General features: G+C 38.9%; 1 protein-coding gene across 12 annotated transcripts in view; it reads left to right on the forward strand.

Moving 5' to 3' along the window:
- SLIT3 (slit guidance ligand 3) overlaps window positions 1-16,933 on the forward strand; it is a 512,565-nt gene that overhangs the window by 408,200 nt on the left and 87,432 nt on the right. For all 12 annotated transcript variants that reach the window (XM_080555212.1, XM_080555205.1, XM_080555208.1 and 9 more), the window contains 4 exons: window positions 1,923-2,055; window positions 11,034-11,102; window positions 12,326-12,397; window positions 12,577-12,648. In XM_080555212.1, coding sequence (XP_080411338.1) covers window positions 1,923-2,055; window positions 11,034-11,102; window positions 12,326-12,397; window positions 12,577-12,648 — 346 coding nt within the window. The remainder of the gene's footprint in view (window positions 1-1,922; window positions 2,056-11,033; window positions 11,103-12,325; window positions 12,398-12,576; window positions 12,649-16,933) is intronic.

Below are 16,933 nucleotides of genomic sequence, written 5' to 3' on the forward strand. Positions count from 1 at the left end.
TACAGCTAGTTAAAAGTCATTGAAGCCTGTGGGAATGGTCTTTGCTTGGAAGGTCTTTTATATTTGGGAACTGTTCAGTTTTACCAATAGAAGAGATGAATACAGGGAAAAAGAAAAAAGAAAAAAAAAAAACCTTAGATGCTACTTGAAATGACTCAATGATGCTTAATGCTTTGCGGGGTCAATATAGGTTATAAATAATTAAATAAATAAAAATCCTTAAATTTAATTAATTTTTCAGATAGTTCTTTTCTCTGTCTTCTGATCAAGCAGATTTTAGAGAAAATAACGAGGAGAAAAACTGATTGATGAATGCACTGCTAACTTGACTTGGAGGCTGTGGTTGCCTGTCAAGCCCAGATATGCTGGAGCTGCAGGTAGTCATACCTCTAAAGAAGCTGTAAGAGTCACAGGAGTTGCCCGTTTGGAGAAGAAATGAACTCTGTCCTAGTCAAGCTATGTGGCAGCAAGGCAACGTGTTTTGGGCTCTGAGGTCAAGGGAAATGAGTTTAGTCTTTAAAGAGTAACTGGCTTTTGGTTTGGAAAGAGAAAATCTTGGTCAAGAAAATGGCATTGCATACTTCAGAGCTTTCTCTGTCATAGAGCCAGTCAGACAGCCATGGTGAATGACAAGTATGTGGTGGCAGGATGTAAAAAAAAAAAAAAAGAACATTGGGAAAAACTGAATATGCTGCAGAAACATACCTTTTCTGCTGGTTTGTGAAAGGCTTTGAATTTTGCTTCCAACTGTAAAACTCAGTTGGAAAGAAAAAGGGAAAAATATTTCCTGTTTTTTTGTAGGCCAGTCAGGTTTCTCCATCCCTTTGAATACAAATAATTCCCTACCCATACATTTATGAGTAATTTTTTTATCTTGTAGCAGGTATTTCAGTTTTATTCTTTAATCTCAATGCTCATGGGTACATCCAACAGAGAGAAAGAAGAAATAGATCAGTCTCAATTAGTCCTTGCATCTCTTTTTTTTTTTTTTTTTAAAAAAAAAAAAAGGAAAATAATGATGGCTGGCTGCGTTCTCTTGGATTGCAGCCCTGTGTGTCAGTGCTGGTCCACTCAGGCTGCTCGTACTCACAAACAGTTGCATGGTTCCTCTAGCTGTCATCTAGAGAATGTGCCACTAATTGTTTCTTTTCATATACATTGTGATACCGTAGTGTGCTTTTGCCTTATGTTTTGCAAAGCCTGTTGGTTTTGGGGAAAATCCATGCCTTAATGTTCTTAACTTTAAAGAGTTAGTTTGTTCCGCAGAAACTCTATTGTTCTTCAATTATGAGATTTAATCTACTGTTTATGGAACTTTGAATCCATTTTTGGAAAAAGTAGATATTTTTATGTGTGCACAGATGGATTGCCAGCAGTTGCAAGTATGCTGCTCAGTTTGATGTTTGCCTTGTTATCCTTGTCAAAAACAATGAGCTTTTTAATTCAAATGATTAATGAAATGCCAGGCTGACATTAAAAAATACAAAATTAACATCTAAAAGTTGAATTAAAAAAAAAAAAAAAAACAAACCTCCTAAAGCAGATTGTACATAGTGAATCTTAGAATGGTTTGGATTGGAAAAGTCCTTAAAGCTCATCTAATTCCATCCCTCTGCCATGGGCATGGATACCTCCCACCACACCAGGTTGCCCAAAGCCCCATCCAGCCTGGCCATGAGCACTGCCAGGCATGGACAGCTTCTCTGGGCAACCCATTCCAGTGTTCCACCACCCTCATAGTAAAGAATTTCCTCCTAACAGTTGCTCCAAAAGCTTTGAGAGCTATTTTAAAATTCTGTGACGGTTACCCAGGATTCAGTGATGTCCTTTCTTGGTCCTTCTAAGAAGTTGCCTTCAAAGTGTGTCAGTCTGGGCTGAAAGCTGATTTCCCTTCTGAATACTCCATTTCTCCTCCTGTGCAGGTAACGATGAAAGCAGCTGCTTGCTTTCTCCTCCTTGTCCTTCCCAGTGTACCTGTGTGGATTCGGTGGTACGTTGCAGCAACAAAGGTCTGCGGATAATTCCCAAAGGAATTCCGAAAGATGTGACTGAGCTGTAAGTTACATTTTACATAGCTCCTTTCATGAGAAGTTCATGATATTACATTGTGGGGAGGCTTTGTGAGTCCTTTGGGGTTTTGCCTTTGACTTCAGTGACTGACTGGTATTTTGTGCTTTGGTGCTTTCTGTATGTTTTGACTGTTGTTATTTTTAAACTTATTTGTCCCTTGACTGAATGTGTTGCTCTGCAGTGGGAACAGAGTTTATCTATCCTTGCACCCATTAGTTCTTTGTGGGGAACAAATGCATATATTGGTATCAAACGATCCTGTAGAGCTTCTGAACAGCCTGAGCTCATAATAGGCAGTTTGTAAGGCCGATGAAAATACGTTCCTGACTTAGGCAGCTGTGAGCTAATTATCCTCTAAGGAGATTGAGAAGAGGGAAAAAAATGCCAGTGGTGGAAACAAACAATGAATTTTCTCCAGGCTTCATGAAATGTCTAAAATAACAGATAATTAGATTAAATGGTAAAGTAAATTCATCCTAGTTGATAACTGCCTTCCTAGTCTTCTTTTCATCTACCCCTTTTTATGAATTTATACTGGATTTTGGTTCTTTGATTGGAAAGAAAATACACTGCTTGGTGGAACTGCTTGGCGTAAACAATTGGCAATAGAAATACAGAGCTTTTCCTCTTTAGATCCTTATTCAAATCTATCCCAGGTGAATTTTTCCTGAAACTTATTACAATTTCTGTATGAAAGTAGTTGGTTGAGTTAGTTGGTGTGTTCAGTGAATATTCTAATGAATGAAAATCTGCTTCTGCTTTACCCTATTTAGTAACGAGGCAACTGATGAATGAGATACACATCCTTTTACTCCCTTTGCAGTGGAAGGGAGTTTGTGTTGTTTTATACAGGGCCTCATTGCTTAAATGAGGAATGGACTGAGAGTGCATGTGAGAACACAAATTAACATGGATATTTTGCATTAATTAATACATCTGTATGGACGCTGGGCATATTTAATAGTGGTTTGAACCAAAAGTCGAGTCCAAGCCTGTGTATTACCTTATATATTGCCATCAGTGATAAAGAGTCTGTAAGGTGGTTTCTGCCCTGTTCTTGTTCAAGTCCCATTGAATTCAAATATGACTTGCCAACAGCAAGATATCACAGATGTTACTCCTATTTCCACTGCCACACTTAGGAATTTTTATCTTTAGATTTTGCATATCGAGTTTTACTGATACTATTCGATACACTGACGACATAGCTTTCACAAAAAGAGTGGAATTAATCTCACATTTTTGAAAACTGCTATATTTCTTAAGCTATTTCTTGGCAAATGAGGCGGTAGCCTGGAACTGAGCAGTTTGAGTTCATAGGAGTTTACGTGACTGTCTTCTTCAGTAGGAGCCTCTTGGCTGTGCAAGCTTCTAGTTCGGTTTTCTGCTTTCAATCCAGAAATGCGTCAGGAGAATACTGTCAGCCATGGACTGGCTGGCTCTGAATTTTTCATGTTCTGCAAATATAACCTTGAATCTGTCCCAACTGTCTCAAAACTCAGTCCTGATCTCACTTTCCTCTCAAACCATATAAACTAGCTCCTTATATGTACCTATACCAAAAGATGAGCTGCAGGTACTGAAGGAAAAAAAAAGAAAAAAAAAAAAAGTGTTTCTGAAAACAGTGAAAAGAAGGAAATTAAAAAGAAAAAAAAAATCAGTCTTTCTTGCCTTTCTTCTGCTTCCAAACTGAGATAAACATTGCCCATGATTTAGAAGACACTGTACCATCTACATCTATTGTGAAATGTATTTTTACTGTCCTGTATTTGATAATTCTTACCACCGTTGTGGCAAACAGCATCTCCTGGATGGAGTATCTTGTCAAAGCTGCTTAGTCTCTGTGGTAGCAGCGGATGTCTTTTAGCTCTTGGAACTGGAAAGCATGTAAATTACCTGCTGCAGAAGACGTCACAGCTTTTATATGGCTAGACAGAGCCCCAGCAGTCTCCAGGGCAGGGATCCTTCACCTTTATCACCAGTACAGCAAACAAAGGTGCTCAGGGAAAATCCTTAGTCTGTGTTCCTGCAACCCATGCAGCTCTTCTCCATTTCCCCACCCTCACCTCCATGTCAGTAACCCCCAGGTGGTGCACGGGGGTCTCCCTGCCACCCCCACACCAGGCACTTGCAGAAAGCCACAGTCACTGAGGGCAGAGGTTGTGCCACGGGAGGGACCAAGGGCATAAAGAGCCTGCAGCCCTCTCCCCATGGGAGGCCCGAAAGGTGCTGTGATGCAGAGGGGCGTTTTAGTGGGATCTTTATTAATGCGCCAGTCTGCATTCATAAACTTCCATTATTGATGCATTCATTTACAAGGCACATTAGCTACAAAGCTTTTTGTTAAATTACTGTGTTTTTATATAATATGGTTTAAGAAAAAGCACTGCCATGTATCCGGGTAAACCAGTCTGTTAGGGCTGCATATAGTTTTCTCAGAAATTCTTTTAAATTCTTTTAGAGGTGTTAAAATAGCCTTGAAATGGGAATTCTTTCATTGTAGCAGGTATTAAATATCAATGTGAAAAATTGACCATCTTACACAGGCATGTAGGGATAAGGTTAACCTTTGTTGGGTCAAATTTCACTGTGCCTAAGCTCAGCCAGAAGATCACCGGCTATGTTTTATTATATGGTGTACCAGAGACTTAGGCTCACTCCTTCCAACTTTCTGAGTTTCTGTTCTGAACAACGAATGGGAAATCCATGGCATCCTTCACATTTAAAGCTGGGAAAGACAGGACACATACCCGTGTTTGGTTTGCACCACCCCTGGAAGGAGGAGTTACCTTGGCAGGGAATGCTTCCACATAGAATAGAGTTGAAAATACCACTAAGTCTGCTGCTTTTCAGAGGCATGATAATACAAGTGATTTCTGTTTCCCAGCAGTTCTTTCACAGAACCCTATCATCATGGGCAAGCCTTCTTTCAGTTTCCTGTGAACAGGGAAATACTATGTTGTTTCTTGCAAATTCCTTTGCTGCATATTTATATACTGGCCACATTTTTTCCCCACTGTTTACTTGCTCTGAAGAGAAGCCTTGGTTCTTTGAACACAGTCATTTATCTAGTCCAGAAATTCAGAAGTAAAATGTTCATGCAATGAGCTAGTTTGGAACTTCACCTGACTCCCGCTTTGTGTTTTAGGTTTCCTTTTCTTCTTCTTCCTCCTCCTTTTTTCTTTTCTTAATGTATATCTGAACCAAGCTTCCCATGCTTTTTTTCCTTTTATATATTACCTCAGTGTATGAGTGCTAGTGTTTTCTTTTCTTTTTTTTCCACAAAAATATAGTCTATTTCTAAAAGTCTTATCTGACAAAATGCAGCTGCTGTGATGGACCTACAGCAAATAATAATTTGCACTGAGGGAAAAAGCTGAAGGCAATTATGTGGGCACTGCGTGCATAAGCTGTAACCTAATGAGCATGGTGTGTTTCAGAATAAATCATAGAACCATGGAATCATAGAACAGCTTGGGTTGGAAGGGTCCTTACAGATCCTCTCATTCCAACCCCCCTGCCATGGGCAGGGACACCTCCCACCACACCAGCACTGCTGGCTCACGTTGAGCCTTTTGTCCACCAGAACCCCCAAGTCCCTCTCTGCAGGGCTGCTCTCGAGTCCTTCTCCCAGCCTGGGCTCGTGTCTGGGGTTGCCACAACACAAATGCAAAGCCTTGCACTTAGACTCACTGAACCTCATTAGGTTCTCATGGGCCCTCTTTTCTAGCTTGTCCAGGTACTAATATGTACTAGCCATGTAATCTCTAGACTCAATGTTGTCATGACACTGACCTATATGATAGCAGTGATGGGGTTGTTAGACACCAACTGTACATCATTTTTAGTGATTGGTTTTCCTTCCATTTTTATTAATGCATATTAATATTTGAATTTGCTTTGGCCATTCCTCTCCTCACAAGCCTCCTTTCTCCTTGTCGTGTTTTTTGCTCTGCGTGTTTTGTTCTTTTAGCCTCCAAGCTTGTTCAGTCCTTTTCTGTACAGCAGTTTTCACAAGTGGCTGACCTGCTTACCAGCAGAGGAATCCTGTCCAGCTGCCTTCCAGCTGTTAATTCCCTGCCCCTGGGGTGCTGCCTGTTGCAGCGAAGGAGAGCTCTCCCCTTTGAGAGAAAGGATAATTCTACAGGATATTCTAGTTACAGCTGAAATAGAGGAATTAAATCTGCATTTCAAATATGATAGATAAGAAAAGTTAAATAGATCAGATATGTGATGACTGAGGAGGTTTGAGTATGTATCAGAAAGTGATTTTAGCCCTAACTGAGAATAAGGGTAAGTTAAACTTCAGGGTGTTCACTTTTCTCCCAGTCACGTTTCAGTGTGTCAAGCCAGTAGGTTGTGGTCTGACATACGAGCGCACAAAATCCAGGCTCCAGATCTGCCAGAGCTTTCTTAAGTTCAAGTTCCAGATTTGTACATGGATCTATGCTTGAATTTTGTGTCTTCCCAAGAAACAGTAATTGAAGCTCAAAAATTCATGTTTTGTGGATATGGTTCATCTTTCACATCAATGGTCTTCTAGACCACCTTTTTCAGGAACTGAAACTTGCATCAGAATGTTAGGGTATCGAATATCCGCATTAAAAAGTTTTGACTATAACTTAATTTTAAAGCTGCATAAAATTGGCAAGTATCATATTTTTTTTAATGTAGCATTCTATATGAAATATTCAAAGAAATTAAAGAAAAGGCTCTGTGCTTTTCCATTTTCTGCATGAGAACTGATGTTTCTCTCCAGTTTCTTCTCTTAGCACAGATTGTAACTATGAGCTTGACTTTATGGCTGAATAGACATTTCAGTACAAAGAAGGCTCCAAGTAATTCACGTGGTTATATGATGCTTTGGCAACTTGTGCTGGTTGTATCACCTCAGATCCAAGCAGTTTCAGTATAAAAATAGACAAGCTGGAAAAAGAACAGCTGTCATCTTTTATGCATAGTTTTAAATTTTTTATGTGTGATGTCAGTGCATGTGGAAGGTGCTCGGTGAGCCCCTGGGGTGCTGCAGGCACTGGGCTCCAAGGGCTGGTGTGGTTGGTGCAGGTGCAGAGCGAGGTTTGGCCATGCCCTACAGCACCAGCCATCCTGGCCGAGCAGGTATCCGTCTCCAAAGCTCCTTCAGGTTTTCAGACAGTCTTTTCTGGCACAGGATTGGTGGCATTTTATGAGAACATGAGCACTTTTTTTTTTCCCTATTTTGACTCTGGTAATTACTTTTTGCCTACAAGTCATTATTCAGACTTCAGGATTCCCAGCAGCATTCATGGGGTAGAAAACAATTTCCAGTCTGATATATTAAACTACAGAGTCATGAGACTTTAGGAAGCAAAGGAGTTTGTTTTGAATACTAGTCAGCATGTCTGTATTAAGGCAGCTGACACCCACTCTTGACTCTGACTGCCTGTGTATTAATAACTTGACTCTGAACATTAAAATTAGATATGTATTTTTTCATTCATGCCAGAATTTCTTTGCATACCAGATGCCATATACATCATCTCACTTTGGCTAGGCATTGTAAAGAATTAAAAATACAGTCTTCCCTCCACATTCTTCTGTAGGGTTTTGTTGTGGGTTTGGGTTTTTTGTGGGATAACTTCCTCCTTCCTCCATGGTTAGATGTGTATACACAGTTGTAACTGGGTTCTGCCCCTACAACCTCAGGAATAATTCTGTTATGCACTGGGTCCAGTTTCCAGCCCTCTTGCAGCCCCTGTGTATCATCTCCAGCGCAGCAAGGTGCAGAACTGCTGCTCCTGTGTCCCCTCTGTTTGGACAGAGGCCTGGCCCATGGTAGGCAACAGCTCACCTGCTGCAGTTGTGTTCTTCAAATTCAACTCAGATCCTCCTCATTCTTGGCATGTTCTTATGTCCTAAAGGCTCTGGTTATTTCAAATTCATTGCACGTTCAAAATTAATGCCTATTGCTTAGAAAATATTGCTGTTCTTTGTATAATGTGGTGAATGGTTTAACGGTGGTGAATTGCTCTTGCGTGCATGAAAAGTATATGATCAGTAATTTTTCAGTGTAAAATTGTGTTTGTTCAGAAGTTATACCACTAGAATAAATGCTGCAGCTTTTTGCATGCCCATTTATATAACCAGTAAATTGTTTGCAGTACAAATCCAATGCTATTCAAAGCAGATCTTCTGCAGGAGTTTAACTCTAGGAGCCTGCGTGTCTATATTAGCCTGAGTAGTGAAGCACTGGATGAAAATGTACTCCCTCGACTTTTGATTGCACCAAAAAGTAAAACAGGGGAAAAAAAAAAAAAACCTTGGCTAGCTATCATCAGTTTGTTCAAATTGCAGGCCATTTCATATTGGGATCAACAAGAGAATATCCTGAAAATCTATTTCTGAGGATTTCAACACATTGCAAGAGCTGAGTCTCTTCCTAAATGAAAATCACATATTGCCTCCAAATATATAATACATGACCTGCTTTTGATTTCCTTTGGAAATCCTTTGGATTTTACATGTGGAATAAACACTGGAGCCTTAACCTACCCTCATGCACGACTTTAGGATTTGCAGACTTTGTGGGATGAAAGAGAAGGCACAGACTCTCAGCAGCTTGCTGCATCCATAGCAGACCACAACTGGGGAAATGAGACATGATTTGCCCTATTTAAATAGTAACATATGCGGTTGAATTCTGAGGATCTTCTACAATTTATGTTGTGAATTTGCACTATACCAAGGCACTCAATTTTCAAAATAATTTTCACCAAATTTAGACAAAACGAAGCGAGTGACCGTGAATGTGGCATAACTAATCCATATCCTGGTTCGTCTATAACCTGTGTCAGCAGAGCAGCCCTCACTCCTTTCAAGGGTTAACTGTTTACTGTATAATACCATCAGCTGATGCTTGTGATCCTTGTGAATGGAGAGATTAATCTGTTCAACAGGTTTTCATAAAGGAAGGATTGTGCTTTTGGTTAAAAATTCAAAAGCCCGTAGTTCTGCTTGTCTAGCCTAATCCTAGCAGGAGCGAGGTCAGCTCCAGCACACGCTCCCAGACAGCTCTTACTTCACAGGATCCTGTACACAGGCAGAGCAGATAACCATGAGGCTGGGGAGGAGGAAAGTAAGTATTTCTCTTTACTCATCCCTTAGTGAGGATTTTCCCTTTTATCACTACTAGGCTCCAGTATCTAACAAGCTACAAGAAATTCTTCTTGAAGTAGTTCAGTTGAAGAGTGCTCAAGCAGCAGAAAATGATGAGAGGCCATTATATAGAAATAGAAGGGGAAGAAAAAAAAAAATAAAATGTGACAGTTACGTATTATGTAAGAAATTCTGTTAGTGTTTACAGTTTTTATTTTTAAATGAAGTAAAAATAAAAATAAAACTTGTGGGAAAAAATTCTTGGATTTTGTTTACCCAAGTATCTCAGTGTTGTTACAGTTGGTGTAGAGGGGGAACATATAGCACAGCAATAATCTATTATTATTGTTGTTTACTATAGTAAATGCAGAATAAGGAGATCCGTTGCCAAAGAAAAGGAAATTGTATGTGTGGGATACAAATTCTTACCATGATTATTGGATTATATCCTCAGCAGCGGAGGCAGCACACCAAGTGTTCTGGTGTCTATGGGCTGCATTTCCTGACACTCGATAACCTTTCCGAACATACCACATCAATTGCAGTGGCCTATCTACCTTAGGAAAAATCCCTCACAAGGAGGCCTGTGAGGAGAGAAATGGCCAAAGTGGCCAAAAATGGCAAATGTTTTTTCATCTTTTATCCTCACCTGTGGGGGGGGAAAGGCCTTGGATTTGTTTCCCAGGTCGTCGTGCCCTCTGGCAGACATCTGATGGGCCACCCGGCCAGTGCCATGGCACTGCAGTGGCATGTTTCTGTTGGAGCCTCATTACTTTGATATCTTCCAAGGGTGCAGGTTCAGCCCCCAAAAAAACAAGGTTAAGGATAAAACTCCAGCTCTGTCTCTATCATTTGGTAACAAACAGGAAAAGGCCCACGCCCCATTGCTACCACAGGTAGCAATGTGAAGTCTTCAGTATCCACACTCTCTTCAGGGCAAACTTTTGGAAAATATTGTATTTGGTCAGGGTTTTTACCTTCCTTACTGAATGTTTACATGTCTTCAGTGGAGCGAACCTGCCAAATCCAGGCACTGTATTCCAGGAACATGAGGGCATAGGATTATCCTAAAAAGCTTCAGCCCTACTGTGCATGTGTGTGGACAGAGACACGTATAATGGTGCCTCAAACTACTGCCATCCTGGAAACACAAGCTTTTATTAAATACACTTAGTTCTTCTGGGAGAAGCCTTTATTCAAAAAAAAACTTGGTCTTTCATCTTCAATTTGTCCCAAGTTTTCCTCCTGTACCAGTGTACTTTGAAAAAGCAAGGTGAGGAGGATGTATATGCCAGGGTAGGAACTGCTGTAATAGATGTGGCCTCAAAGCCACAATGTTTGTGTTGACGCTGGAATAAGTGAAACTTCTTAGACCACAGAGACCTGCAGTACAGCTCCTTCTGGCTGTACAAGGGATTTACAGGCACAAGACAAAACCTTTTCCAGTAGTTTTGGTCAGCAGTCCATGTTCTTGAGAAACTTGTTAAAAGTAACTTCAAGTAAGGGAAACAACTCCTACAAGTGCTTCTCCCCTTACTTCTTCAGCTGCAGTCTTAGAAGAACCAAACGGTGGTGGTCTCCCTTCACTGTAGGCCAGAGATTCTTTATTCACTTGCATGTCTTGAACAAAACCATCAATAAGCTACTCTCATGCTTTGCATGTGGGATAATTCATTTCCAAAGGAGAAACTCTTGCAGTTTCAAAGCAATGAAACAAAGACAATTTCCGTAGTGACTGAATTTAATTTGTATTTTCTTCATGATGCAGATTGAGTGACAGGAGTTCTTGTTAACATGTTTATGTAATTGTCAAATGCGCCTTTTTTCAGATACCTGGAAGGAAACCATCTGACTGCTGTGCCAAAGGGGCTCTCCACCTTCAAGCACCTGACTCTGATGTAAGAAACACGTGGTTTCAATGCCAAGAAAATTAGATGACTCTGCACTGTGTTGTAGGTGGAACATAAATAATTAGTATTTGGGGAAAAACTCACCACACAAAAACCTTCTGTAATTTGAATTTGGAAAGAATTTCATAGTAGCCACTGCTGCCAGTAGTGTTCCTAAACAGTGGAGAAAGAGCGAGGTGACTAAGAGCACCAAAAACACTTCCTCTGCAGGAGCTTCCAGCATCTGTGAGAGGACTAACCTCTCATGCAGGCTGCTACTGTTTCACTTGGCAGATTTATCTGTACAACACTGTAAAGGTCATTAACAGAGGAGACAGCATTAATTTGTTCTAGTTGAAGCAGCATTTATAATGCTAAGGTAATGAAAATTTGCATAGCTGTTTCTGCTATGAGCAGTCATACATACAGAGACACAGCTAGACTTTGTTCAGTAAATTGCTCCCTGAAATACACCAGAGTGAAATTTCTTGGCTGAAATGTTTAGCAGAAATTTTCAAATGCTCTTTGAATCAGCTGTAGATGCTCAAGTTAAATGGGCAGAACAACAACAGGTAAAAAAATATATATATATATATATATATATGTGAGGTAAAACTGGAATCCTCAATTTTAAAGCAATGGTTTTTTGGAAAAATCTCTAATTTTATTTTTCAAGGGAGAGCAACAACAAAGTAAAAAGTTCTGTTTCAGCCTAAAAGACTCTTTTGAAATAAAAAAAAAAAAGAAATATCTTTTATTTCTAGATGAACCAAAGTAAATAAATGCCTTTCCTGTCTTTTATTTATTCAATTTATACCAGTGACCATTCTTTTTATAGTTCCAGTTAATGTGAAGAGCATACAGAAATGGCATACCTGTAACAAATTGGAAAGCAAGCTGGTACAGCAAATATTCACCCATACTTACACCCATCTATTAATTTACCTTTCTCCTCTGGAATTTTTGCTTGTATTCACTCATTTTTTTGAAATGCTATGTGCTGGAAATTTGCCTTGCTGAAAAGTCCAAGGCTTATTTTTGAGAAAATAACCTCATGTGGTTTGCTGTTAGAGCTTTTTTAGAGTTGGTTAGAAAACATTATATCAACTGATAATATTTGACTTTTGAATAGACTCAATCATTTTACTGTGCAGACATTACGAAACCTTTAAAAAAGACTTTTTTTTTGAAGTCATACATATAAATGATGTTTTATTTGTGTATTTCTTCAGTGATTTGAGCAACAACAGCATAAGTGTGTTGGCCAATTATACCTTCAGCAACATGACTCAATTATCAACACTGTAAGTAGTCCAAAGTTTTGGTGAGTTTTAATTGCTTTTCAGACACCATCTTAGGTGTTAAACAGTTAGTATATATCTTGTTACTTAAGCGTATGGCTTTCAGTGCTTCTTCATGGTTGAATTAGTAGTGAAATGATCAAAGAAAATAGTGTTGTAACTGTGTTCTCATATTCTCCCAGCATCTTGAGTTACAATAGACTTCGGTGCATTCCAGTCCACGCGTTCAATGGGCTCAGGTCTCTTCGAGTGCTGTAAGTACCACTTTTTCAATGCAACTGAGTTGCAGCTTATTAGAATGCTGTTGATGGCAGGGAGGTTTTTAATGAGCAGATGGCTTTCGCTTGATTCAGTAGTCATAAATATTTTCACACAATTTGCTTCAATGTACTTGTACTTAGGTGCAATATGTCCAGTAATGACTAAAGCAGGTGAACACTAAACTTTGAAAAGAAGCAATTATATATTTGCAGGATGAATGACTTTTTCTTTGATAGTTCAGGGACAAGAACTACCATGAACACAGGCCTCCAAGAGTCTCTCCTCCTTGAAAAATGTTTGGGTATCCCACAGGAAAGGACTTTTTGCCTGTGAAAACTGTTCATGTTTTAGAGTGTAAGTTTCCATTGGATGCTTCAGCAAGAGCATGTCTTTACTGAAAACTTGAACTTTAGGATATTTTCAGTTTGCTTAGATTTCTATAGGCAAGTTTTTACATAAGAGAATGCAGTCTGAACAGGGTAAGTTAGAAGTCCCCCCACTAAACCAATGAGTAAGTCAAGCCAGTGGCTGGCTGGGCAGCAGTGATGCTGAAGTGCCCATCTTAAATTTCCTTTTGCTGTGAAGGAAATTTCTCCTCGCAGTGTGGGTGCGCTCAGAAGCAAGCAGCCTCCCCTCTCCACATGCTTTTCTTAGACATCTGCTAGAATGACTCCTGCTTCAGTCTCATTTTTACTGCATTCTCCATCTGACCATCAGAAGCTGACCTTGAGTTCACTTTGCTTGGTTCTTTGTGTGGATGTGTGACCCCATGAGCAGTTGTTTGGACAATCATTACTTGTACCGTGACCTGAAAGCAAATAAATTAAATAGCTCATCTGTGATGAGATTATTTAGTTTGGTGCACATGGCCAGAACAGAGGAGTTGAGTAATATGTCTTGAGTGCTTTGAAACTTCAAATTCATTTTTGCTATTTTTTAAGAAGTTAGGTGTCATTTTCATTCAAAAGTTTCTGTGAATATAAAGAGCAGTGGTTACTGTGTACTGACTACCAAAGTGTGGAATCCAGTTGTCAACATGGGCAACAGTGGAAGCTATAGGGCAATGCTATTCGGCAGAGCTGTTACACTGCAGTATAGGTGGTAAAACAGATAATCTACATTTCAACCTCCTAACTTACAAGACAGATTTAGATCCCCAGTTTTCATTATTAAAAACAAGGAAGATACGTGATTTGGATTTGTTTTTTGAAGTTTGGCTTGGGATTCTGATTTGTAGTGCACTAGGATGGTCACATTTGAGCTGTTACATGAGTCCTGAAATTCAGCCACAGATGAATATATTCGGTTTCATAGCCAAATAAATTATTCCATGTGGAGCTGTCTTCTGGCCTGCTTCTGATATGCAAGATAGCTTGATTAAAGCTAGTTTGGGACTCTCTACCCTGAATTATAGGGTAGATGTACCCTGTCTCACTCTTTCCAATAGCTACAATTTTTCTTTTCACTCCTATTCTTGCAGAACCACATATGTACAGAAACAAAGGGCAGTATTTTGAGTATCAGCTGTAATCTTTTGGCTTTATTAAATGATCTGTTAATCAAATTGGAAAATATCTTCCTTCTTCAAGGGAGAAGCGTTCCCTGTCTTGTGCAGAGCAGCATGAGTGAAATGAAGCCTGAATGGGAATCTCTTTCTCTGCTCTGTGCATTTGGAAACCTCCAGATTGATTTGATTTATTATGGCCCACAAAACTCTGGTATCAGCTACAACTTTTGCCACATGTCATCTACGTTGTTATTAAAAATCAATTCTCCAGGGGAAAAATGGGCTTCCGAGTGACAGCATGCAATCTGTTATTGTCAGTTATGTATTTTCCATATTCTCAGGAGAATTTAAAAGAGAAAGCATCAGCAAAACAATTTCCACTTTATTTTTTTTTTTAGTAAAAGAATATAGCTATCTCATTTCCTTTGGCAGTACTTGCCTTTGAAAGTAACAGACTCTTCTCATACAGACTTCCATGTCTCCCAAAATCTGTTTTCTTTTCTTTTTGTCTCTGTGCAGTAAATAAAATAAATATGCATTTTAAAATCAGAATAATCATAGATGTATGATGAAATTGATCTCTGACAGATATCTGGTTCTGTCCTCTGTCTCTTACGCTTTTTTTGTACTTCAGCACAAGCCCAACTGAGAAAAGGGCTGAGTCAAAATGTTTAAGTCTGAATATATATCAATGTTTACATAATCAGGCCTTTAATCTTTGCATGGCTTATCCATAATGGTAGCCGAAGTGTGCTTTGGAGCAATTTCAACATAAAATCATAAGATTTTTTTTCAACAAGCAAAAGTCTGTATCAGTAGTTTTTTCCACCAAAAACATTACAATGAAATATTATGATTTTCGTATTCAAAGCTGGTGTTTTTAGAAGCTAAATATAGTTTTAAAAAGCTCAGAGATTGAGACAAAGTAATTAAAAATGTTAGAATTCTCCGGTTGACCTGAACTGATTATTTTAAAGATTATTTTTATTGTGTGACAGTGTTGTAACTTATGACATTTCATCCTGATTTAATTAGGAGGGAAAGTCCAGAAATAAAAATATTTTCTCAGATCATTAAACAATTTTCCATGTTATATTCATGGAAAAACTGCTAAATGAGCTACAGAATATTCTTCTAGCATGGGATATTCTAGTTATACTGAAAACCAGTGGATGTTTAACTGCAGTTCAGGAGCTCACATTTATGTAGAGAAGTGCAGTGGTGATTTAGAGCTCACACAAACAGAGTAATATGTGTGATAATAAAACTGCTGCATATACTCTACAGGCACCACCTTGGAACCACTTTTTGCAATATATTTTCATTGTTATATGTGCACTGAATTGACCTAAGAGAAATATTAGTTGCCTTAGTTTCTTTTCTTTTTGTTTGCATCACAGAATGACTCCATGTAGTTATCCTGCACGCTCAGCCAAGCTTTTAGCCGTGTTTCTGTCTTTACAGAGAAGATTGCTCTTTACTGGAAAAGCACCCACTTTGTGTTCATAGTTACCTAATGTTAGGAGACAACAGGTTAGGAGGCAGGACTTGGGAACATTTAGGTTTAGTTTGTGTCTTTATGTGAAGACAAAGTAAAAGTAAGATTACATGAGGAAGAAAGTTTTTGCTTGAGGAATTCGAATGTTCTATTATGGGCTCAAAGCAGAGATCCCCATCACCTTAAATTCAGCCTCTTGCTGTTTACTAATATTTGGACAAGGAGATACCCAGAAGTTGTGCTTTTGAGGGAGAAAAAAAGCATGCATAGGCATTATCTGTCTGAATGCTCAAGATTTAAACCGAGCACTTGCTCTCAAAGTTTTTTGTTATAAAAATGTGTTCTTATTGTTGTTCCAAGAGGAAAAAGATTTCATTGCACTGCTGAATTCTTCTATTGCTGTTTTATACTGTAATTCTTCTGTTTTAGCATTTATCATTTAATTTTAGTTGCACGGATGGAGGTATTGCTAACATAATCTTTTCATTAAAATGCAGTCACTTGCATCCATGAAATATATCTCAGTGCTTGAGATATGTAGTGAAGCCATTAATTAAATGTGTGTTTATTTTTTTGGTGTTTCTTACCTTCTTAGAGGTGAATGACTTTGTTATTCTTCAGTTTCTCTTGGAAAAAGTTTCCAAGACATTTTCTTTAGGAAAGCAATTGCACACCTTCACAAAATAGAGAACTGATATGATGATAAATACAAGTTCTGCTTCCTGTTGAAAGAGAGATCATCTCATACATCTTTAAGTAGTTTAAAATACCAGCTCATAGGCTCATTCTGAGTTTCTGTTCATTTAAATATGTTCACTTAATTAAAGGAGGGAATATTTTGCAGATAAATTTCTTGATCAGGCATGATCTTGCATCCTGTCACCAATATAAGTATTCCTTATGTTAGAGCTGTTTTGGTATGGCCCTGTCAGTTGGTCATTCCGCATAGAATCAGTGTGCTTTATCTGGAGTTACCGTGTGGGACTTCACATCCTTCCTGTTCCTGTTCGGATTAATCACTTGGAAATCCCATCCTTACTTATACGTGACAAATGTTAATAGCCCAAACTTAGGTATGCTTAAAAGAAAATATCAGAGTCTGGACGATACAAAGGGAAGTTTTTGGTTTACAGTGACAAGAACTCTAAGAACAATCCCATCAGGACAGTTCTGCTGTAGTTTTTGGTGTTTCATACTCTGTAGAAGAATTTTGCTTTATAGTAAGATAGAAACTGTACCTGCCATGAGACACTGGGAAACGCGATCATGGTAT

The sequence above is a fragment of the Anser brachyrhynchus genome, assembly GCF_964034855.1.
Source record: "Anser brachyrhynchus genome assembly, chromosome: 14".
In the NCBI taxonomy this organism is placed as follows: domain Eukaryota; kingdom Metazoa; phylum Chordata; class Aves; order Anseriformes; family Anatidae; genus Anser; species Anser brachyrhynchus.